Raw genomic sequence first — 22,020 nt, 5'->3', positions numbered from 1 at the left:
GAGGCTGCAGGCTGGGAGTAGGAGGTAAGCAGGTGGCAGCAGGCTTAGCTTGTCCCATCACCCAGGAGCGCTGGCTGTGGAGCTGCTCCTGAGTGGGTCACCTCACAGAGCAATAATGGCCTTTGAGAACTTGGCGGGCGTGGGGGGGGGGAAGATTTGGGTCTTTAAAGGGGTGCACACCTCACACTATAACAGGTGGGTTGCAAACGGACCACCAGACCGAGCAACTGCGGGGTAGGGGCCCGAGGAGGGATTATGTGAATTGGGATTTTAACTTTTTTTTTTTTTTAAGATTTTATTCATTTATTTGACAGAGAGAGACACAGCGAGAGAGGGAACACAAGCAGGGGGAGTGGCAGAGAAAGAAGCAGGCCTCTGGCAGAGCAGGGAGCCCAATGCGGGGCTCGATCCTCACGACCTCAGCCCAAGGCACACGCTTAACGACTGAGCCACCCAGGAGCCGCGGGATTTTAACTTTTAAGTAACTTCAAATTGAAGCCCCTAAGGTGGGAGGGAGCTCACATACACAGATGTGCCAAATTCTGTACTGTTTCAGGAAGTTCAGAGTACAGATTAAAAAACGCAATGGGGGTGCCTGGGGGCTCAGTTAAGGCTCCCACTCCTGGTTTCCGCTCAGGTCGTAATCTCAGGGTCCAGTTCCGAGCTTCTCTCCCTCTCCCTGCGCCTCCCGCTTGTGCTCTCTCAAATAAATAGACCGTAAACAACAATCCAAGGAAAGTGGGAAGGCAGCATTTGCTGACAATACTGGTTGTAGGGGCTCGGAAGTATGGGCTGTGAAAGGGGGGGGGGTCCTCAGAACATAATGCGTCGTCCCACACCCGACAGAGCCACGTCCCGGGGGAGCCCACTAGGAGGAGAACGCCTACTGGAGCGGCAGGTGCCATCCACGGCAAGACCACGAGGCAGGGAGCGTCCCGTGGCCGGGGGGTGCCTCCAGCTCCCAGGTTGCTGGCTTAAAGGGTTTATAGTTCAGGGACCTGCAACCGGGTCCACGCGCCCCCTGGAGCGCATGCGCAGTGATACCGCCAGCTTAAAAAGACCGCCACCCCACACCAAGACGGCCGCAACTGCGCAGTTGGGCTCCGATCCCGGCCTTCCCATGAACCTTTGGGGCGGGCTCTGAGGCGAACGACGGAAGCAGCCACTCTTGGTTTCCGGCAACACGACAGCGGCTGCCGGGCGACCCGGAAGTATTCCCATTTTGCGTCGTCGGGGCTCGGCGGCGGCCGGGCTCGGGGCGGACGTACCACCATGGGGTCGTCAAAGAAGCACCGCGGAGAGAAGGAGGCGGCCGGGACGACGGCGGCGGCCAGCACTGGAGGCGCCACCGAGCAGCCGCCGCGGCACCGGGAGCACAAAAAACACAAGCACCGGAGCGGCGGCGGCGGCAGCAGCGGCGGCGAACGTCGGAAGCGGAGCCGGGAGCGTGGGGGCGAACGCGGGGGCGGGCGGCGCGGGGCCGAAGCCGAGGCCCGCAGCGGCGCGCACGGGCGGGAGCGCAGCCAGGCAGAGCCCTCTGAGCGGCGCGTGAAGCGGGAGAAGCGCGATGACGGCTACGAGGCCGGTGAGGGGCGGGGCCTGTGGGGGGGCGGGGCGGGCCGGGCCGGGGGTCCGGGAGCGGGCGGGCTGGCTGGCCTGGGTGTGCAGCCCGAGCACGCCGGGGCCCAGGCACCTCGAGGCTGTGTTATTAAAGAGTCTACCTACGGTCATTTAGGATTAAAGATTGCCTTCGTCTACTAAGCTCCGCGGGGGCAGAGATTTTCTGTTTTCTCAAAATTGGCACATCACAGGCCCTCAATAAATGTTGAGCGAATGAATGAAGTTGTGCTAGCGTGTGTAGAACCAAGAAGAAATCTGGTATTGGGCAAATCGTGTAGGGTTCGTAGCAGAGATATGAATCGGGTCCGAGCACAAAGGACCCTATAGAAACTTGAATTTTGTCTTGAGGGTTGTAGGGAGCCATGGATTTGAGCTGGGGAATGCATTGATTGTATTTTGCAAAAATCACTGTACTGAGAACTGGCCCAAGAGTAGTTAACACTGGAAGTCAGGTGAGGGCTGATAGGGGCCGCACTGAGGGAGTAGCAGTAGGATGGAGAGACCTGAACAAACTGAAGAACTGTTTTGAAGGAGGAATTAAGAGAGCTTAGCACTTGGATGAGGGTGGGAAGAAGGAATTGAGAATGACTCCCTGAATTGTGGTTTGAGCAACTGGATGGGTGGTTGTATTGTGTACTGAAATTGAGGACTTTGGGAGAGAAGCAGACTTTTGAGGGGAGAGAGTTCAGTTTTGGGGAGCGTTGCATTTGATGTGCAGGGTTTGGGCTGGGTAGAGCAGTTTGGAAGTCATGAGTATTTAGGTGGCAAATGAGGTCCACTGAGAGAGAGTGAGAGAGTGGACAGTAGAACCTAAGAAATGCCAACGTTTTAGTAATAGGTGGAGCAAGATGTTACAAAAATGCCTGGTGGTACAGTATCCAGAAAGGCAGGAAAACTCGAATCTTGTATCATGGGGTCTGTGGGAACAGAGATATAGAAGCAGTAATCAACAGTATCACACGCCATAGAAAGTGAAGGAAATTCGGGCTGAAAAGAATCCACTGGATTTAAAAATAAGGAGGCTGGTGACCTTGGAGAGAGCCTGGAGAGGTTGGGATCCAGAGTCCAGGTGAGATATAGGGGGAGGAGGTAGGTTGTGGGGTGGGGAGGCAGGAAGGATGAGCAGGGGGTGGCAGCTGGGTGGGGGCCTCCATTTGATGGTGTCCAACTTCTGTCTGTGGGGTTCCATGAAATTATTTGCTGATTGTGAGGTGGGTAGAAGAGGTCTGAAATGCTTTATCTCAGTGTTCTTAACATCCATCACAAATCAGAGACCAATAAATACATTTCTTGACCGGATGAACTGCAGAGAGGACATAATCATGCTGCTAACATGGTCCCTGACCTGTGGAGAGAAACAGACTCGGAAGTGAGTGATGGGGCTGTGGAGTTCAGGGGAGAGCAGTTCATTTGGATCAATCATTGAAAGGAGTTCAAGAAGGAGGTGGCATTTGGTCTCTGCATTTGGATAGGAGCTTGTCGATCAGAGTTAGGCCAAGGAGGGCAGTGCAGGCTGAAAACAGAGTATACAGAAGTGGAGCGGAGGCAAAGGTGAAGGATGCAGCAAGGTTGGACCTTTTGGGTCAGGAAAGGAAGGTTATATAGAGAGTCAGGGTGTCAAGAGATTAGGACTGAGGTAGAAGGAGCTACTGGGGTGAAGGAAGGCTGCTGGTTTCGGGTGTCTCAATAAGGCCCAGGTGCTGGTGAGGGGGTCCCTGCAGCTAGAGCCAGAGATGTGGCTTGTTGGCCCTTTGTTCAGCTCCTCAGCCATGCTTCTTGTTCCAGCGGCCAGCTCCAAGACTAGCTCAGGAGATGCCTCATCACTCAGCATCGAGGAGACCAAGTAAGTTCTGTCTCCCTTGTGTTTACTTTTATTTTCTGACGGGGCTTCTGGGACAGCTTCTTCGGGGGCCTTTCACCCACTAAACATTTTAACTGGAATTGGAGCATCACCATTTGAGTTATAGAAGAGGACACTAAAACCCAAGAGGAAAGATGGCCTTTTGCTGGTTAGGGGCAGGCCAGGCCTAGCGCCCACGTTCCCTGATTTGGAGGCTGGTGTCTGTCCCAATGTCCTAGGCTGCCTGGGTCAGTCCCTGCTTTGGGAACCCTTAGGACCTCTCAGTTCCATCCTGTTTTCACCCCCTGTCTGTCCAGAAATGTTTTTGATGTTCTTATTTCGTTGACAGCTCCTAACACTTCTATTTCTTGTGCTCAGTAAACTCCGGGCAAAGTTGGGGTTGAAACCCTTGGAGGTCAATGCCGTCAAGAAGGGTGAGTGTGGGGCCGAGAATGGGGGTGAGGAAGGGCATTTGGGTAGAGGCGAAAGACCATCTGAAGGGGTCTTTGAGGAGGGTTGGATTATGGCTCAGGTTCCACACCATTTAGTGGCCCTGTGTGTGTGTGTACGTACTTGTTGATAGGCACAAGGCCTTTCCTTACAGGCGTGATGGGGGGCTGGGAATAGGCTTATTCTTTAAGTTCAGATGGCTAGCAGCGTGTGCTTGCTCTCGCTATGAGGCCACAGTAGCCAGGCTGAGACACGTGCACAGGTGCCGCAGACTGATCTAGGCTATGCAGGTGTTGGGTTTGTTGGTTTCTTAAAGCATGATTGGGGGCGGCGGGGGGTTGGGGGGGGGTCCTTGTAAGGTGTGGAGGATCCCATCATGCTGTTGGGGGGGGACGTGGAAGTGTGGGGCTGAAGTGGGAGGAGGGCAGTGAAGGATCAGCTCCCCCCCTCCGGCCCCTTCTGGCCCCCTGAGCTGGAAGGGGGCAGGGTGAGTGGCTCCCTCCTCTCCCCACCAGCCATGGGCAGGCATAGCCTCACGTCTGGGCCCCCCTTCCAGAGGCGGGCACCAAGGAGGAGCCCGTGGCAGCCGATGTCATCAACCCTATGGCCTTGAGACAGCGAGAGGAGCTACGGGAGAAGCTGGCAGCCGCCAAAGAAAAGCGCCTCCTGAACCAAAAGCTGGGGTGAGGGGGTCTCTGCCAGGGTGGGCAAGGGAAGGAGCTGAGGGGGCTGCCAAGGAGCTCTTGAGTCGGGTGCGGGGAGCAGGAGTGGGGCTCCCCAGAAGACCACTTTCTTCTCTCTTCAGAAAGATAAAGACGCTGGGGGAGGATGACCCCTGGCTGGATGACACTGCAGCCTGGATTGAGAGGAGCCGGCAGCTTCAGAAGGAGAAGGACTTGGCAGAGAAGCGGGTGAGTGCCTGGGCAGCTGGGGGTGGTCGCTCAGTGCCTCTGGTAACCTGACTGGCTGGTGAGGCCAGAGACTTGTCCTTGGGAGGTCACTGGGCTCAGACAGGTCAGAGGTCCATGGTCAGTGGTGTCTGCTCTGGATCCTTAGCAGCTGCTCCATAAGGCCTGCTTTTTTTTTTTTTTTTTTTTTTTTTTTTTTGGCACTCCCACTTGTTCCCCGTATGTCTTCCAGTGACACTGAATGGCCTGAGGTCATAGGTCACCCCCCTCTCATCCCATAGGCCAAACTGCTGGAGGAGATGGACCAAGAGTTTGGGGTCAGCACTCTGGTGGAGGAGGAGTTTGGGCAGAGGCGGCAGGTGAGCAGCCGGGCTGGAGGCAGTGGGTGGGGAGCATTGCCGTCCTTGGTGGTGGGATCCCAGGTCTGGGTGGGTCAGGGCTCCTGACTTGGCTGGACGTTCCCCCTCCCCTCTAGGACCTGTACAGTGCCCGGGACCTACAGGGCCTCACTGTGGAACATGCTATTGATTCCTTCCGAGAAGGGGAGACCGTGATCCTCACTCTCAAGGACAAAGGTGGGTTAAGCTTCGGTGCTCGGGTAGGGGGGCAGAGGCACTGCTGTGCCGAGGTCAAGCATGATGGGCCACCGCTCCTGCCCTATCCGCAGGTGTGCTGCAGGAGGAGGAGGATGTGCTGGTGAACGTGAACCTCGTAGATAAAGAGCGGGCAGAGAAGAACGTGGAGCTCCGGAAGAAGAAGCCTGACTACCTGCCCTACGCAGAGGATGAGAGCCTGGATGACTTGGCACAGGCAGGCTGGGCAGCGAGGATGGGGGCTCTGTGGCTTTTCAGGAGCCAGGCTGGGTCCCAACCAGTACCTCTTGTCTTGCAGCAAAAACCCCGCTCTATCCTGTCCAAGTACGATGAGGAGCTCGAGGGCGAGCGGCCACACTCATTCCGCTTGGAGCAGGGTGGCACCGCTGATGGCCTGCGGGAGCGGGAGCTGGAGGAGATCCGGGCCAAGTTGCGGCTGCAGGCCCAGTCCCTGAGCACAGCAGGGCCCCGGCTTGCCTCCGAGTACCTCACGCCCGAGGAGATGGTGAGCTCCTCGCCTGCATCCACATCCGCACCTTGTAATTGGGGTGGGATTCCTCCCTCTCCTCTGGGGTCGTGTGCTGCCCGGGGCGGCTGGGGAGGAAGAGCGAGCGTGAGGGGCTTGGCCGTCGTGGTCAGCCGCGTACGGCAGCCCTGGGGCGGTGCTGCGGGAAGACGGTGAGCGTAGACCGAACAGGGACTGCCGGGACAGAAGGTTCTGAGCTCGTGTTCGAGCTCCGTGGCGCAGCCGGCTTGTGCCTTGGGCGAGTCATTTAACTGTGAGCCTGAGGCACCCTGTTTGAAATGGGAATGGCAGGAGCCTTCTCTTGAGGGCGGTGCAAGGATTCTTAACAGTGTGGTTAAGTGGTAATTTAATCCACACTGTGTGTGGGTTTTGTATTTGGGATGATTGTGAACACAGAGGTAGATGTCTGGCTCAGTAGATTCTTGGCTGCGTGATTAAGAGCAGGACTCTGGAGCCTGAAGAATAAGGTTCACAATCCTGGCTCTCCCATTTAGGAGCTGGGTGACCTTAGGCAAGGAATTTAGCCTCTCTGTGCCTTGGTTTTCCTCATCTTAGAGGTGGGATGAGATCGCACCTACCTCATACAGTGTGTGTGTGAGTGAGTGTGTAAAGTGCTTAGGCCAGTGACTGGCATGGAGGAATGCTGAAGAAGTATTTGTTCTTGGGGCACCTGGGGCCTCAGTCAGTTAAGCGTCTGCCTCTTGATTCTGGTTCAGGTCTTGATCTCAGGGTTGTGGGATGGAGCCCTGCGTGGGGCTCCATGCTGGGTGTGGAGCCTGCTTAAGATTCTCTCTCCCTCTTCCTCTCCTCCACACCTCCGTCCCTCCCTCCTGCCCTCCCCCACCCCTAGTAAAAAAAATTTTTTTAAGTGTTCATTCTTGTGCGCTCGTGGCTGTCCACCTTCCCCATTTCATGTCTCCTCTCTCTTCTCCCTCCCTCAGGTGACCTTTAAAAAGACCAAACGGAGGGTGAAGAAGATCCGCAAGAAAGAGAAGGAGGTGGTAGTCCGGGCTGATGACTTGCTGCCTCTTGGAGACCAGACTCAAGACGGGGACTTCGGTTCCAGGTGGGCTTGGAAACAGGGTTGCGGTGTGGGGGCTGGACTGGTCTAGGGGGGCTCACGCTCACTGGAGAGGCCTTTCCACAGACTGCGGGGCCGGGGTCGGCGCCGAGTGCCTGAGGCAGACGAGGAGGCCCCAGAGGAGGAGGAGAAGGAGCAGGCACCTCGGCCCCCGCAGTCAGATGACACCCGCGTGGAGAACATGGACATCAGCGATGAGGGTGAGGAGCCCAGCCGGCCGAGGGTGGGCGGCAAGGGCAGGGCCAAGCGCCCTGGGGCAAGGAGATGATCCAAGCAGGGGTCTCCTGTGTTTCCTCCAGAGGAGGGTGGAGCACCACAGGCCGGGTCCCCAGAGGTGCTGGAGGAGGACGAGGCGGAGCTGGAGCTGCAGAAGCAGCTGGAAAAGGGGCGCCGCCTGCGGCAGCTCCAGCAGCTCCAGCAGCTGCGAGACAGCGGTGAGAAGGTGAGGGGGTCCCAGAGGCTGGGTGCGGGGCGGGCGCATGCTGGCCTCCCCAGGGCCAGGGCCTTCGGGGACAGGCGCGTCTGGGGTGACCTGTCCTCATGACCATGGCATCTGCATTCCAGTTCGGGTCCTCTTTTTTGTTTAATGTGGTGTTGGTAGATTTCTTTAAGCTCGAGCAGTGCGTTTGCTCTAAGATATTTTAGGGTTGGAGCCTTCTCTGTCTTCTTCCCCTCTGTGGCTGGGTGTTGGGTGCCTGCTGCGAGTAAGGCGCTGTGTCACTGGGGAGCAGGACAGCAGGGGCCCCGTGCTCGCGGAGCGGGCCTCTCCCGCGGCAGCCGGAGGGCGGGACGGCGGGAGGGCGGGACGGCGGGGAGCCGGCGCACATGCGCACACCGCACTTCCGGTAGCGCCCGGAGCTGGGCGACCGTCCGCTGGAGGGCAGAGCAGATGGCCGGAGGGCTGGCGTTCTGCGTCCGCTGTTCAGGGGACACCTTGCAGGGGGCGACATTTGATTGAGACTTAAATAACACCAAGGAGCCAATCTCGCCGAGATTCAGGGTGGGGTGGGCGGGCAGACCGGGCGCTGGGGCGGCGGAGACGGCAGGTGTCCTGTGTCCTGGGAGGAGTGGCCTAGAACACTTGAGGGCCTGGTGGTGTGAGCTGAGCAGAGGCCGGTGGGGCCTTGTGGCCGCGAGCATTGCTGAGTCTCAGTGGGCGCAGGCCTGGGCCGGGCCCTGCCTGCACGCTTTGTGTGTCAGCTCACTTCATGCTCGGGGCTACGCCTTCTCTCCGTTTTGTAGATGAGGAAGCTGAGGTACAGAGGCCTTGGGCAAGTGGGGCCAGGGTAACGGGCTGGTAAGTGGCGGAACTGGGGTTTGAACAGCCCAGCTCCGCCGTCCACACTTCTCCCCGCACCCCTGCCACCTCGGGAGACAGAGAGAGAGAGGCGGGAGCAGGGAGCCCAGCGCCGCGGCCCCGTGGTTGGGGGTGCGGGGGCTCCCGCAGAGGGGCCCGAGAGGCAGCAGCCCCTGAGGCAGAGTGCGGCGGCCAGTGCGGCGTCGCAAGCCGAGAGGGGCTTTCAAGGAGCGGGGAGGGCGTCTTCGAGCTCCTGAGAGGCAGGTCAGATTTGGCACGGTGGAGTCCACGAGACTGAGGCGATGAGGAAGCCAGGGCAGCAACTTGGGACAGTCCCTGGGAGCGGGCGCCGGCCGACCGCTCGGCTGTCGGAGGCATCGGGGCCGCGGTCTCTCGGCTGCTCTGCCTTGGCAGCATCTGCGGCCTGGGATCACTGGGCGAGCGGGCGTGGTGGGGATCCAGTAAAGCTGGGCTCGCCAGAGCCGGTGCTGGGCCATCCGTGGGCCGCCGCTGCCGTAAAGAGGGTCAAGAGGGTCAGAGGGTCAGAGACATGGGGCGGTAGCTGAGAGCACAGAAGTCTGGCCTCGTGGAACTTTAGTTCTCCCGGGGGGATGTGAAAGACAAGCATCCTGCGGGAAAACCACTGGGAGCAGAAACAGGAAGAGGTGATGTCGTGGAGAGAGGAGGAGTGTAGGAGCCCTCCCCTTTTATGTTTGCTGGTCAGGGTGGGTCTCCCTGAGGAGGTGACATTCGAGATCCAGATGAAGAGCCTCAGCGACATCTAAGGGCACAGTTCCGAGATGAGGGTGCACCTGGCCCCCGAGGTCCTGAGGCAGGAGCCAGCTGGGCTTGTTCAGGAAGTTGGCTGAGGCCTGTGTGGCTGCAGTGGCAGGAGCGGCGGGGAGAGTGACGGGGAAGGAGATGGTCACAGGCCCCGTCAGGCAGACGCTTGCTGTTGCGGTAGATTTAGCCGAGAGTTCTGTCTCTGAGGAAGACCAGTGGAAAGCTGTTGTAGTCGTCCAGTTGAAGTGATGCTCGACTGTGGTGACAGCCACGGAGATGAGATGGCTATATCTGGAAGGCATTTTGAGGGTAGAATCAACAGTGTTTGTCAGTGGATTGTGTGCGAGGTTGCGAGTGGGTACGAAGAAGTTAAGGATGAGGGGCGTCTGGGTGGCTCAGTCATTAAGTGTCTGCCTTCGGCTCAGGTCATGATCCCAGGGTCCAGGGATCAAGCCCTGCTTCGGGCTCCCTGCTGCACAGGAGGTCTGTTTCTCCCTCTCCCACTGCTCTTGCTTGTGTTCCCTCTCTCTCTCTGTCCCTTTCTGTCAAATAAGTAAATAAAATCTTTTTTTTTTTTTAAAAAAAAAGGAAGTTAAGGATGACTTCCGAGAATTCTGACTTGAACAGCTGCCCGTTTGCTGAGTTAAGGAACAGATAGGGCCATTCCTGGGATGGGAAGAGCCGGGGGAGGAACAGGTTGGGGGGAGATAACAAAGCATTCGGTTTTTGTTAAGTTTAAGGTACCCTTTTATTAGTGGTGATTCATACTGAACAGGCAGTTGGACACATGAATTTGAACTTTTCAGGGAGAGGCTGAGACTGCAGTTCTTTTTTTTAAAGATTTTATTTATTTGAGAGCACATGAGAGGGTGGAGGGTCAGAGGGCGAAGCAGACTCCCCACCGAGCAGGGAGCCTGATGCAGGACCCGATCCAGGGACTCCAGGATCATGACCTGAGCCAAAGGCAGTCGCTTAACCAACTGAGCCACCCAGGCGCCCAAGACTGCAGTTCTAAATGCGGAAGTCCGTGAGCGTGTAGACAGGAGTTAAAGCTATAGGATTGGCTGGAGTCACCAGGACAGTGAGTGTGGGTAAGAGAGAGGAGCCAGAGAAGGAGAGTGCGTGAGCATGGCAGAGAGGACAAGGTGTCGTCCTGGGAGTCCCGTGACAAGAGGCTCTTGTGAGGAAGGAAGGAAGCATCTGTGACACCGCCACAGAGAATTTGGGTCTCAGGGATGAGCATCGACCTTTGGATTGGGCAGCATGGCGGTCACTGATGCTCTGGTCTAAAGTGGCCTCTGTGGGGCGGTGGGGAATGAGGGCCAGACCACGCACGCTTTAGCAGCGTTGCCGGGTACAGGATTACCCGATGGGAGCCGGTTGTGTTTCCATATGCCAGCAAAAGATAGAAAGCATAATTTAAAAAAAATACAGTGTTTGTGAAAGCAGTATGGCTAGGGAAGTAACGTGGATAAGCGATAGAAAGCAGAGTGGACGAGAGGTAAGCTGGATTGCAACCAAATAAAAAGGAATACGTGACGTGCAAGATCGATATGGAGAAAATTGCGGTCCATCTTTGAAGACAGTAAGGAAGTCGTAGACAGACAGACACTCGTGTTAGGCGGCTCGGGCCTCCATGACAACGCCACAGCCTGGGTGGCTTAAGCAACAGAAATTTATTTCTCAATTTCTGGAGTCTGGAAGTTCAAGATCAAAGTGTTGGTAGGTTTGGTTTCTCCTGAGGCTTGTAGGTGGCCGACTTCTTGCTGTGTTCTCTCACGGCCTGGGTGCCTGCATCCTTCGAGTCCCTTTCTCGGATGAGAACACTGGATTAGGGCCCTGCCCTTATGACCTCCTTTGACCTTAATCATCTCCTTAAAGGCCCTGTCTCCAAATACAGTCACACTGGGGTCAGGGTTTCAACATACGAATTTTGGGAGGACACAGTTCAGGCCACAACAGCCGTGTTCGTGGATAGGACTCAGTAGTGTAAAGATGTTCATCTTCTCGAATTAATTTGTAGATTAAACGCAATTCCAGTAAAAATCCCAAAGGGATTTTTGTGGAATGTGGAAAGCCAATTCTTAAATTTACTTGGAAGATCAAGGGGCCAACAAAAGCCAAGATACTTTCAATAATAAAGTGGTGAGCTTTGCTCTGACAGATCTCACTTTATCCATTGTGGTAATTGAGGTGGTGAAGTAGTGGCATAAGGACGGACTGACAGGTCCGAGACCGAGTAGAAGTCCCAGGAACCAGACTCCTCAGGAGAGATGGCGGCTGTCCCAGTGGGAAAGGGTGCTCACTTCAGCAAGTGCTGTCTGGACAGTCATTTACCTATTTGGAAAAAAGTGAAATTGGGCTTGTACCTTACATAAGATTTACTTACAGATAAAGAACTTTAAAGTTAACATTCCAGAACAGGGTTAAGGAAATGATATTGTTGACTTTGTAGCAGAGAAAGATTTTTTTCCTTTCATAAGTTGCATTAAAACACACAGAACATAAAATTTACCATCTTCATCGTTTTTAAATAAATGTCCAGTTCTCCTGAACCATTAAATCCACTCAACGCTGTTGTTCAGCCTTCCCCACCAGCCACCCCCAGAGCTCTTCTCACCTCGAAAAGCTGAAACTCTGTTCCTGTTAAACACTGACTCCCCTCCCCCGGCCCCTGGCCGCCACTGTCGTACTTTCTGTCCCTATGATTTTGACTACTCTAGGGACCGTCTATAAGGGCAATCACTGAGGGGTTTTGTTTGTGACTGGATTATTTCAAGAGAAAGATTTTTTTAAGGTATAAATGTAAAGCATAAACCATGAGGAAAAAAACTAATAATTTACTTAAAAAGTAAGAACTTCGGTTTTCTTAAAAAGGCACCATAAGGAGAAGACGTTTGCCCACGTGTATATAACCATCAACGGGTTAGTGCCAAGAATATCCAAATGACAAAAATTGGCAAAACAGGAAAATAGGCAAAAGACCTCAATGGGCAGTTCACAGAAGTGGAAGGGTAAATGGTCAATAAAATACCCGATGAGGGGGGCTCTTGGGTGGCTCAGTCGGTTGAGTATCCGACTCTTGATTTCGGCTCAGGTCATGATTTCAGTTGTCGTGAGATTGAGCCCCGTGGCAGGCTCCGAGCTGGGCGTGGAGTCGGCTTGAGATCTCTCTCCCTCTGCCCTACCTGCCCCCCCCACCCTGTTCATGGGGCTCTCTCTCTTAAAACAAAACACCCAGGAGGCCCAACTTCATGAATGGTCAAGGAAAGACAAGCTGAAACAGTGACGGACCAGATCATACCCACATCATTTGGCAAAAATGTCAAAGCCTTAACAATATCAAGTGTCGGGATTTAGAGCAGCCAGAATTTTTACATACACCGTACAGGCACGTAGGGGACTCTGATGAGATTGGGAAGGCGTTGACTAATTCGTGTAAAGGCAAGTGTGTGTGCCCTTTGGCCCAGCATCCCCACTCCTGCATGTGTACCCCAGACACACACTTGTCCAGGTGCTCCGGGAGATGAGCGTCTCACTGCTTGTATTTGCATTATTTGTGATAACGGAGAAGGCCCATCCGTGCTGTGCAGGGGAACTAGATTAAGATACGTTCACGTGATGGTTCTGTAGTGAAAAACTAAGAAGTACAGCCACTCAGGTCAAAATGAATTTTAGTTATTTTTTATATATTTTTTAGAGATTTTACTTATTTGACGGAGGCACAGCGAGAGAGGGAACACAAGCAGGGGGAGTGGGAGAGGGGGAAGCAGGCTCCCCACCGAGCAGGGAGCCCGATGCGGGGCTCGATCCCAGGACCCTGGGACCATGACCGAAGGGTGGGTGGGGGGTGAGTTCTGGAAGCATGTGGGAGTTGCACAGGGCATCTTTCCGCCCTGTGGCCTCAGGGAAGGGTTCTGGAAGAAGCGGTTTTTATGTTGAGTCTGAAACAGTTCGGGGGGTGAGGGGAGGGTGGCAGTGGAGCGGCAAGGGGCCCCAGTCCCGGACGAAGACGTGAGGCGGCGGGGTGTCGGACAAGGGCCGTGTAGACTTTGGATATGAATTTAAAGGGCAGAAGGAAGCCGTTGAGGGCTTAGGAGCAGAGGAGCGCGGTGGGTGTAGGTGCGGAGTGGAGAGCGGCCTGGGAGGCAGGCAGGCGGCGGAGACCCGTCCGAGGCCTTCTGCGCACAGTCGCGGGGCTTGTCTTTCTGCCGCTGGGGAGGATTTGGGGTTTCTGGGTCTCGATGGCACCTCCCCAGAAACATCTGGGTTTGCCCACAGCTGCTCCCTCCCCCAGGTGGTGGAGATCGTGAAGAAGCTGGAGTCGCGCCCGCGCGGCTGGGAGGAGGATGAGGACCCGGAGCGGAAGGGGGCCATCGTGTTCAATGCCACGTCCGAGTTCTGCCGCACCTTGGGCGAGATCCCCACGTACGGGCTGGCCGGCAACCGGGAGGAGCAGGAGGAGCTCATGGTGGGTCCTCGGGCGGCCTACCTCCCCCTCCCCTCCCCTCCCCTCCTCTCCGCCGCTCCCCCCCCCCCCCCCCCCCCGCCAGTCAGGTCCTGGTCAGGTTCTTCGTAACTGGTAACAAGCCTTGGTGCTCCGGCGGGTTAGGCTGGCCGGGGGGCTGGGGCTCCCTGGGCTGATGCCAGTCTCTGACCCCAGGACTTTGAACGAGACGAGGAGCGCTCAGCCAACGGCGGCTCTGAGTCGGACGGGGAGGAGAACATCGGCTGGAGCACAGTCAACCTGGACGAGGAGAAGCAGCAGCAGGACGTGAGGGGCGCAGGAGCGAGGGGGGCGCCGGGAGGGGGGAAGAGCAGGAGAGCACGGCCGGGGCACGGCCGGGTCACGGCCGGGTCGGGGGAGGCTGCCCACCGGGCTCCCGCCCCGGCTCTGCCCCTTCCTTGCTAGGGGACCTTGAGCGAGGGGCCCGTGGTCTCAGAGCGCCCCCTGTCCCGCCGTGTGATGGGGTCGGCAGAGCTCAGTGTGGTGCGAGTAGTCTGGCCCAGCGCCCCCAGTCCTGGGAAGGACCCCAGTTGCGTGTGCTGGGGATGAGTCGGGGGGTGAGAAGTGTGGCCCACTGACCGCCTTTCTCCCTGTGTGCTGCCCCCCAGTTCTCTGCCTCGTCTACCACCATCCTGGACGAGGAGCCCATCGTGAACAGAGGGCTAGCAGCCGCCCTGCTGCTGTGTCAGAACAAAGGTGAGGGGCCGTGAGCCTCGGCGGGGCGGGGAGCCGGCTCAGCTTCCTCTGCTCCCCCTGCGGCCTCTGCCGCTTGGTCCCGGGGCCGTGAGCTGCTCCCCCAGGGCCCAGGAGCTGCTCCTCTGCACCCGGTCCTGGGGCGGTCACAGCAGCCTCTGGCCTTTCTGCTCCGCGTCACCCTGTTTTTGAGGGCTTTGCCACTTCCCTCCCCAAAGCACCGCTCACCCTGCAAGTGTCGGTGTGGCTGGTGGGGGGAATCGGGCGGGTGAGGTGGTCAGGCCGTGGCGCGGAGAGAGCCTGGTGGGAGGCTCCCGCCCCGACTGAGGGCAGCCGCCCGGAGTCCGACCGCCGCCTGCCCCCAGGGCTGCTGGAGACCACCGTGCAGAAGGTGGCCCGGGTGAAGGCACCCAACAAATCCCTGCCGTCGGCCGTGTACTGCATCGAGGACAAGATGTGAGTGCGGGGGGGGGGGGGGGGGCGCAGAGGGCCTCGGGCTGGGGAGAGGGGCACTGTAGGGACCCCCAGGGGCAGCGCGGGCAGCTGCCAGCCCTGAGGGCCCCGCTTTCGGCCCAGGGCCATCGATGACAAGTACAGCCGGCGGGAGGAGTACCGCGGCTTCACCCAGGACTTCAAAGAGAAGGATGGCTACAAACCCGACGTGAAGATCGAGTACGTGGACGAGACGGGCCGGAAGCTCACGCCCAAGGAGGTGAGCGGGGCTGGGGGTGCCCGAGTCACGGGGGCGGGGCCGCGCCGACCGCCGGCTCGGGTCGGTGAGCTGTCGGGACCTTGGGGCCCCAGTTTGCATCCCTGGTGGGCCCAGCGGGCCCCGTCACAGGCCTGGCTCCTTGGCCCGCCTGCTCCCTTGTGGCTTGGCCTCCCCCAGGGGCCGCCTTTCTGTGGGTGGCATCCGGGCAGGGGGCTGACTCGCGCTCGCTGCCCGCAAGCACCAGCGTCCCCCTGGCAGCATCCCCGCCTGGGTGTGCTGCCCCCGAGCCCCGGCCTTCTGGTTGCCTTAGCCTCCACGTGCCGGTGCCACTCAGGATCCCGAGTGCCCCCCACTGCAGCACGTCCAGCCCCGGAACCCGTCTCCCCAACTCTGGGGAGCCCCCGGGGGGTGCCGGTGCCAGGGTTGCAGTCCTCCTCCCAGCCCCTTAGCCCAGCACAGGGGCGGGGCGGGGGGGGAGGGAGGCCTCACCCTTCCCTGCCCCCCTCCACGCGTGGGTGGCTCTAACACCGATCCCGCCCGTGCCCCAGGCTTTCCGACAGCTGTCCCACCGCTTCCACGGGAAAGGCTCGGGCAAGATGAAGACGGAGCGGCGGATGAAGAAGCTGGATGAGGAGGCGGTGGGTGGCCCGTGGAGACGTGGGGCGGCTTCCGCACCTGCCGGTGCTGGGGTGGCTGGTGGCCTGGGGCCCGCTCCTGCCCTGTGCTGACTGGCCCTCCTCCTGCAGCTCCTGAAGAAGATGAGCTCCAGCGACACGCCCCTGGGCACGGTGGCTCTGCTCCAGGAGAAGCAGAAGGCCCAGAAGACGCCGTATATCGTGCTCAGTGGCAGCGGCAAGAGCATGAACGCGTGAGTGGGGAGGCACGGCGGGTGGGGGCAAGGGGTGAGGGCTGGCACGGTGCCCAACGGGGCGGGAAGGCCCCTGCCGGTTTCCAGCTCAGGCTCCCCTTCTCTCTGCAGGAACACCATCACCAAGTGAAGCCGATCTCCCTTCTGATCTCCTCTCCAACTTTAATATTCAATAAAATTCCCTCCTTATTTTTTCCTCCTTCGTCATGGTGCAGATTCCAGGGTTAGACCCGGGAGGAGGGGCAGGCGGTGCTGGGAGGAGCATCCACAGACTGCCCTCCGGCGGGCCCTGGTTGCTGTGTGACCTCAAGCAAGTCACTGAACCTCTCTGAGCCTTAATTCTGCCATTCGTACAGTCAAAACATGTCTGTTTCATAGAATGTCCCATGAAGATTAAATGAGTTCGTTCACTCATTCATCCACCTGGATTTTAGAGGCAAGCCACACTCCTCAGAGGTGGCTTCGAGTCTGACGTGTGCTCAGTATGACTCGGCCATCTGATGACACAGATAACTAAAAGAGATGAGGGAGAGAACCGTCCAGATCCTCTAGGACAGTCCTCCACCCCCGCCCTGGGCCCCGGGCCGGCCAAAGAAGCCAGTCGGTTTATTTTCTCAGCCCCCCACCACCACCACTCCTGGCTTCGTTGCTCGGGTCCTGGGCGGTTGTCAGAGGTCCCGCCTTGTGCTCTGCACGGCTGGCTTTCAGGTGAGAAGTGGAGGTGTTTTTAGCGCCTCGGTCACCCTGGTCTCTCCCAGCCTCCGTTGCTACACAAATCACTGCCCTGGGGCCCAGGACTACGTGGGGGTGCCACGCCACGCTCCTGTACCCTTGCTCTGCGTGGAGACTTGGCCTGCGTGCCGTTACCCAGGGAGGTGAGCTCCGGAGGACGCTGGGACGTGGCGAAGCCCCGAATCGAGGGCAGGGCGACCAGTGGCTCCCATGGGAGTCAGAGCCGATGTCCCGCCCCTGCCGAGGCCCAGGTTCATGCCAGGTTCGCAGTTTGTGTTTAACGCAAGCAAACACTAAGTAGAAGGATGGTTTAAGTCATCTTGGAAAAAACATGAGCAAGGACGACGGTTGCCTTAGCGGGTCGCTCTTCGTGATGGCTGCCTGACGAGCCAGCAAGCGGTCACATCGTGCTTGAGCTCGTCGTCTCCCTCACGTGAGGTCTCACTCCGATTTAATTTTCGCCTTGGCTGCTTCTCCGGCCCCTTGGAGGTGCCTGCAGCCTTGGAGCACCTGGGCTGGGGGCGCCATTCTCCTGGAAGCCGGCGAGGCCCATCCGGTGGGGTGCGCGGTCTGTGCCTGGTGCGGCTCCCAGCCTGGCCGGGCTGTGGCGGAGCTCTACCTCACCCTCTGCAGGCAGGCGTCCCTGGGGAGGTTGTCACCACCGTCAGAGCTGGAAACAAGGCGTCTGGAGCGGCAGTGGACCAGGGTCACACTGATTTGGTTTAGCCCAAGATGCCTCCTAACTCTGACCCCGGTAACTGAGTAGACAGTAGATGGTGAGCCAGGGACTAGGAAAGGCTGCAGGTGACACTCCGGGATGACCTCCAGGAAGCCCCCCGGTTGGTGCAGTCGGCCTGCCTTCTCTCCTCATACCGGCTGCAGGCCCCTTCCCTGCCCTGATGCTCGCTAGCCCCCTCTCAGGCTGTGTCCGCGCACCTGGCTGGGGCTGGGAGGCAGCAAGGAGTCCGATCGGCTCCCAGGAGGTAGGAGGGGCTGGGGACCACCAAATCCTCTGAGGCCTGAGCCCGGAGTGTGGGCAGAACCCGGGGAAAGGGTGCGTCCCAGCTCTGCGGCTCAGTGTGAGGCCCCACCAGCAATGCTTGCCCAGACCCTCGCCAGCTGGGGCGGCACTTCCGCTGTGGAGGCTGGGGCGAAGGTCAGTGAGCTCTTAGCTGGGGATGGTGGGGGGGCGGCAGCTGGGGCAGGAACCATCAGGGCTGCTTTTCCACTGACGAGCTGTCTGACCAGGGGCCGCCCAGGACCCCTTCTCCACTCCCTGCCCAGCTCAGCTCTTGGAGGCCCTTCTGGACATGGTGAGGAGATACCCAGCACAAAGTCCAGCTGGCTGACGCAGGCTTGAGCTGGGCACTGAGCAGGGGCGGGATGGTTCCCCTCCTTGCTCTAGCAGTCTTGCTCTGTCTGGGCTGCACCCACACCCTTCCCAGGTCCTCCTGACCCTGTCAAGTCCCAGTGGCCATAACCCAGCGTGTGCCTCCACCTGGCCGTCAATGGCCTGTTCTGTGTTTCCCCATCGTGGGGAAAGGGCTGCCAAGCCCACAGGACTAGAGCCTGCCCCCTTCCTGATCCAGCAGGATCCCTACTTTCTCTCGGCCCCCTTCTAAACGGGGCTGGCTGAACTTAGAAGCTTTCACCCCACTTTGTATCCTGGGGGCTCAGGCAGGGCCCTGCCACCCAGGTATCCCGGTGCAATGGGAGAAAGGTGCCCCTCTGGGCTGCCCTCAGAGTGCAGCCTGGCGATAGAATTCTTACCTGTCTGCCCCCGAGGTGCCATCCTTGGTGCCCCTCCGTGCCAAGCCCACGACTGCGCCCTGGAGCTAGGCTCCCTGCCCCACCTGTCCCAGCCAGCATCCTCGGGAAGGGCTCGGCTCAGGTGGCCAAAGGAGCCGGCAGCAGGGCGAGAGGCTGGTTCTTCGCTGTCCAGCCTCTGGGGTTTCAACGGCAAGGGCCCAGAAGGGACTGTTTCCCAGAAGAGGGGGGTGTGTGGCAGCAGGAGGAACATTCAAACTCCCTTTCCCTCCTGGGTCACTGGGCCAGGTCTCCCCCAGCTCATCGTCTGCGCGCTCCTGGGTGTGTTCCCTAGCCCCGCCAAGCCCGCCTCCTTGGCTCCCAGATGGAGAGAAGAGCTCCCACCTCATATTTCCCAAGTTTTGCCAGCGGAAGCCCCCGGAACCTGGCCCTAGTGTCCTTTTGACGTGTCCATCCTTCCTTAAGCCTGTCCTTACTTTCGGGTAAAGCAAGTGCTCCAGGCCCCCTCCACTTGCTCTGCCCCGCTCCTGGGATCAGCCATTCCCCCAAAGCGCCCGGTTCCTTTTGGCGAAGGCAGTATTGAAACCCAGGATCTGGGTGGTGGTGTGTGCTCACTGCTACGCCGGTGTCCCCGCTCTCGAGCCCCCTCAGTGACGGAGCTAGGCAACAAACAGATCACGTTTCCATCTGGATGCATTTCTCTATACCTGCGTGTTTTGAAAACGGTGACACTGGGAGCTCCAATTCCCATCCAGCACCCTGGGGCTCGTTCTCCGTTTCTTCTTTTTCACATTTAACTCCCTTCTCTGATCGTGAGGAGCCTGCCTCCCTTTCTCCTCAAGATACTGACTTCTCGGATCAATTTCCAGGATGTATCTCGTCTCCTGTCGTTGCCGACATCCTCGTCTCTCCACTTCAAGCATTTTCCAGCGCTCCTGGCTGGGCTTGGTTGCCACCCCTGCCCCCAGCGCTGACCTCACTCCACCCCCACAATAACCCCTCGCTGTGCTCAGACTCCCCCTGCTCCCAACCGTCTACTCCCCCGCCCCGCCCCCATGATGCCGGTGCAGGCTGCTCAGGCCTCCCCGGTCCCCGACTCTGGGCGACAGGGACGCCTTCCTCGCGGACTGCAGCACCCACTGGGCCTCGGACATCCACTGCAGGCTGCCACCCCCACCGCTCCACCCAAGTGCAGACCCTGCTCTGGCTTGGCTCCACCTAAAGGCTTTCGGTCTCAGAAGACATCCTTTTAAAAGTTATTTCTAGGGGCACCTGGGTGGCTCAGTCTGTTAAGCGTCTGCCTTCGGCTCAGGTCATGATCCCAGCGTCCTGGCAGGGTCCTGAGATCCAGCCTCCGGTCGGGGCTTCCAGCCCAGCGGGGAGTCTGCTTCTCCCTTGCCCTCTGCCCCTCCGCCTCCTTGTGCTTGTGCTCGTGCAGTGTCAAAGAAAGAAAATTAAAAAAAAAAAAACTTCCTTAAAAAATAAAAAAGCTATTTTTAGAGTCCAGTTGCTTTCTGTACAAAGGAGTACATGTTCCTTGCAAAATTCTAACAGCAAAAGCTTGAAGAATCAAGATTACTAAAGCCAGACAGACCTCTGAACTTTTGAGTGAGCAAAGGGGGGGGGAGATTAAAATATACCGATAATCTTATCTCATCTAAAATAAACAATGGAAGAAGAAATTGAGTGGAGCCATGGAAGAAGTCTGGACTTCTCTGATGTGTCTTGTGTTCTAATGTTGACTTTGGAACCAGGTAAATATTTTACATTATTTTTAACATGTAAATTAATAGAAAATCCCTAAAAGTGTAAATAAACAAATGAACCCAATTTTATATCAAGGTGATCGCATAACAACACAGCATAACAAAGAATTCTTTTGAATTATTTTATTTATTTGTTTGTTTTTAAAGCAATGAGATTTTGACAGCAGCTCCTGGGGGTGAAGAAGTTTTTTTTTAAGACTTTTTTTTAAGATTTTATTTATTTATTTTTGAGAGAGTGTGTGCACACAGGAGCAGGGGGGAGGGGCAGAGGGAGAGGGAGAAGCAGGCTCCCCCCTGAGCATGGAGCCCAATGCGGGGCTCAATCCCAGGACTCCAGGATCATGACCTGAGCTGAAGGGAGACGCTTAACCAACTGAGCCACCCAGGCGCCCTTTTTTTAAAGATTTTATTCTTGGGGGGCGCCTGAGTGGCTCAGTCGGTTAAGTGGCTGGTTCTTGATTTTGGCTCCGGTCATGATCTCAGGGTCCTGGGATCGAGCCCTGAATGGGGCTCCACGTTCAGCAGGGAGTCTGTTTCAGGATTCTCTCTCTCCTTTGGCCCCTCCCCTCTCTGTCTCTCTGTCTTTCAAATAAATAAATCTAATGACCCCAAGATCAAGAGTCACATGCTCCGCAGACTGAGCCAGCCAGGCGCCCCTTGAATGATTTTCAAATACATCACTTTGACCTTGCATCCCTACTGGGGTATCTACTGAGGATAAAAAGAGCCATTAAGAAATTAATGTTATTAGGAGCCAAAAATTCTTTTTTCATAACAGAGATACAGATTTTAAAATTATGTACAATCCTGTAATCTTACTTTCGAATTACAACTATCAGTATGAAATCATAATTTTTGTTGTTTGTTTAAGTAGGCTCTACGCCCAATGTGGGGCTTGAACTCATGACCCCGAGATCAAGAGTGGCACCCTCTACAGGCTTGCCAGCCAGGCACCCCCGTAATTCATGTTTTATTTCAAAAGAAATACATTCTTCTTAGCTCTGTCCACCGCAAAGACTTTAAAGCAGAGACAACCCAACATTCAGATTACAGTCTTAAAATGACCCTCACCGCTATAAGGAAACAGGGCTCTTTGGAGAAAGGCTGACTCTGGGTCTGGAGCAGGAAATAGGCAAAAATAAGTCTGGACTGTCTCTTCATGCCAGATAGCAAGAAAGCTATGAAACACTGCTGAGGTCTTGTCAGATTGACAGCCACCTTTAAGGGACCGCCACCAGCCAGAGATAGGACAATTTAAGCATCAAAAATATCCGTGACTGTATGGGTTCAAACACACTCACATACATTAAAAGAAATCATGAGTTCATAATAATACTTTTAAAAATTGGTCACTTTTAGAGGTTGCTTGGGCACAATGCTGGTAATGAAGGTGTCAAGATCCCATCCCTCTAAGTCTCTGCTTTTAGAGGCTGCTGGTTTTCTGGCACTTGAGGCTCAGCTGAGCAGTGCTCAGTGGGGCCCCCTTACCCACTTCTGAAGTCGAATCATCCCGAATTCTTCCCTTTATTTCCTCAGGTCTAGGGTTGGTAGCCACTTCCCCCAGTTGCCCCGTGATATCTCAGTGTTCACTTTTTTGCCTTCTCAATTCTTTTTTTTCTAATATTTTATTTATTTATTTGAGAGAGAGAATGAGAGAGGGCACATGAGAGGAGGGAGGGTCAGAGGGAGAAACAGACTCCCTGCTGAGCAGGAAGCCCGATGTGGGACTCGATCTCGGGACTCCAGGATCATGACCTGAGCCGAAGGCAGTCGCTTAACCAACTGAGCCACCCAGGCGCCCTTGTCTTCTCAATTCTTAAAGACCTTGTTTAACATTTCTTTAGATGATATTCTCACTGTTGAAGCAGCTGCTACGG

At 56.9% G+C, this 22,020-nt stretch overlaps 1 protein-coding gene across 1 annotated transcript; it reads left to right on the top strand.

Annotated features, from left to right (window-relative positions):
• The first annotated feature begins 1,199 nt into the window (after positions 1–1,199).
• Positions 1,200–16,074, top strand: SART1 (spliceosome associated factor 1, recruiter of U4/U6.U5 tri-snRNP). The gene is made up of 20 exons (XM_028118152.2): positions 1,200–1,585; positions 3,406–3,463; positions 3,839–3,894; positions 4,467–4,593; positions 4,716–4,821; positions 5,100–5,177; positions 5,294–5,393; positions 5,486–5,628; positions 5,710–5,916; positions 6,879–7,003; positions 7,085–7,218; positions 7,318–7,460; positions 13,396–13,569; positions 13,762–13,872; positions 14,214–14,301; positions 14,664–14,754; positions 14,875–15,010; positions 15,559–15,648; positions 15,757–15,878; positions 15,990–16,074. Exons 1-20 carry the CDS (start codon positions 1,273–1,275, stop codon positions 16,006–16,008), a joined length of 2,421 nt encoding a protein of 806 aa, XP_027973953.1. The 5' UTR covers positions 1,200–1,272; the 3' UTR covers positions 16,009–16,074.
• Positions 16,075–22,020: the final 5,946 nt, after the last annotated feature.

Source organism: Eumetopias jubatus, unplaced genomic scaffold (assembly GCF_037043125.1).
Source record: "Eumetopias jubatus isolate StellerSeaLion01/CBP00866 unplaced genomic scaffold, mEumJub1_p1.0 scaffold_13, whole genome shotgun sequence".
NCBI classification, from domain to species: domain Eukaryota; kingdom Metazoa; phylum Chordata; class Mammalia; order Carnivora; family Otariidae; genus Eumetopias; species Eumetopias jubatus.
Note: the sequence above shows the minus strand (reverse complement) of the source record. Positions and strands in the feature narration are given on the sequence as shown.

What these genes read in the sequence shown, in the direction of transcription:
- SART1 (XM_028118152.2), top strand. Translation starts at nt 1,273, where the DNA reads ATGGGGTCGTCAAAGAAGCACCGCGGAGAGAAGGAGGCGGCCGGGACG. An exon ending in CGATGACGGCTACGAGGCCG is followed by an intron (nt 1,586 to 3,405) that starts GTGAGGGGCGGG and finishes TTCTTGTTCCAG; the next exon opens with CGGCCAGCTCCAAGACTAGC. An exon ending in GGAAGCTCACGCCCAAGGAG is followed by an intron (nt 15,011 to 15,558) that starts GTGAGCGGGGCT and finishes CCCGTGCCCCAG; the next exon opens with GCTTTCCGACAGCTGTCCCA.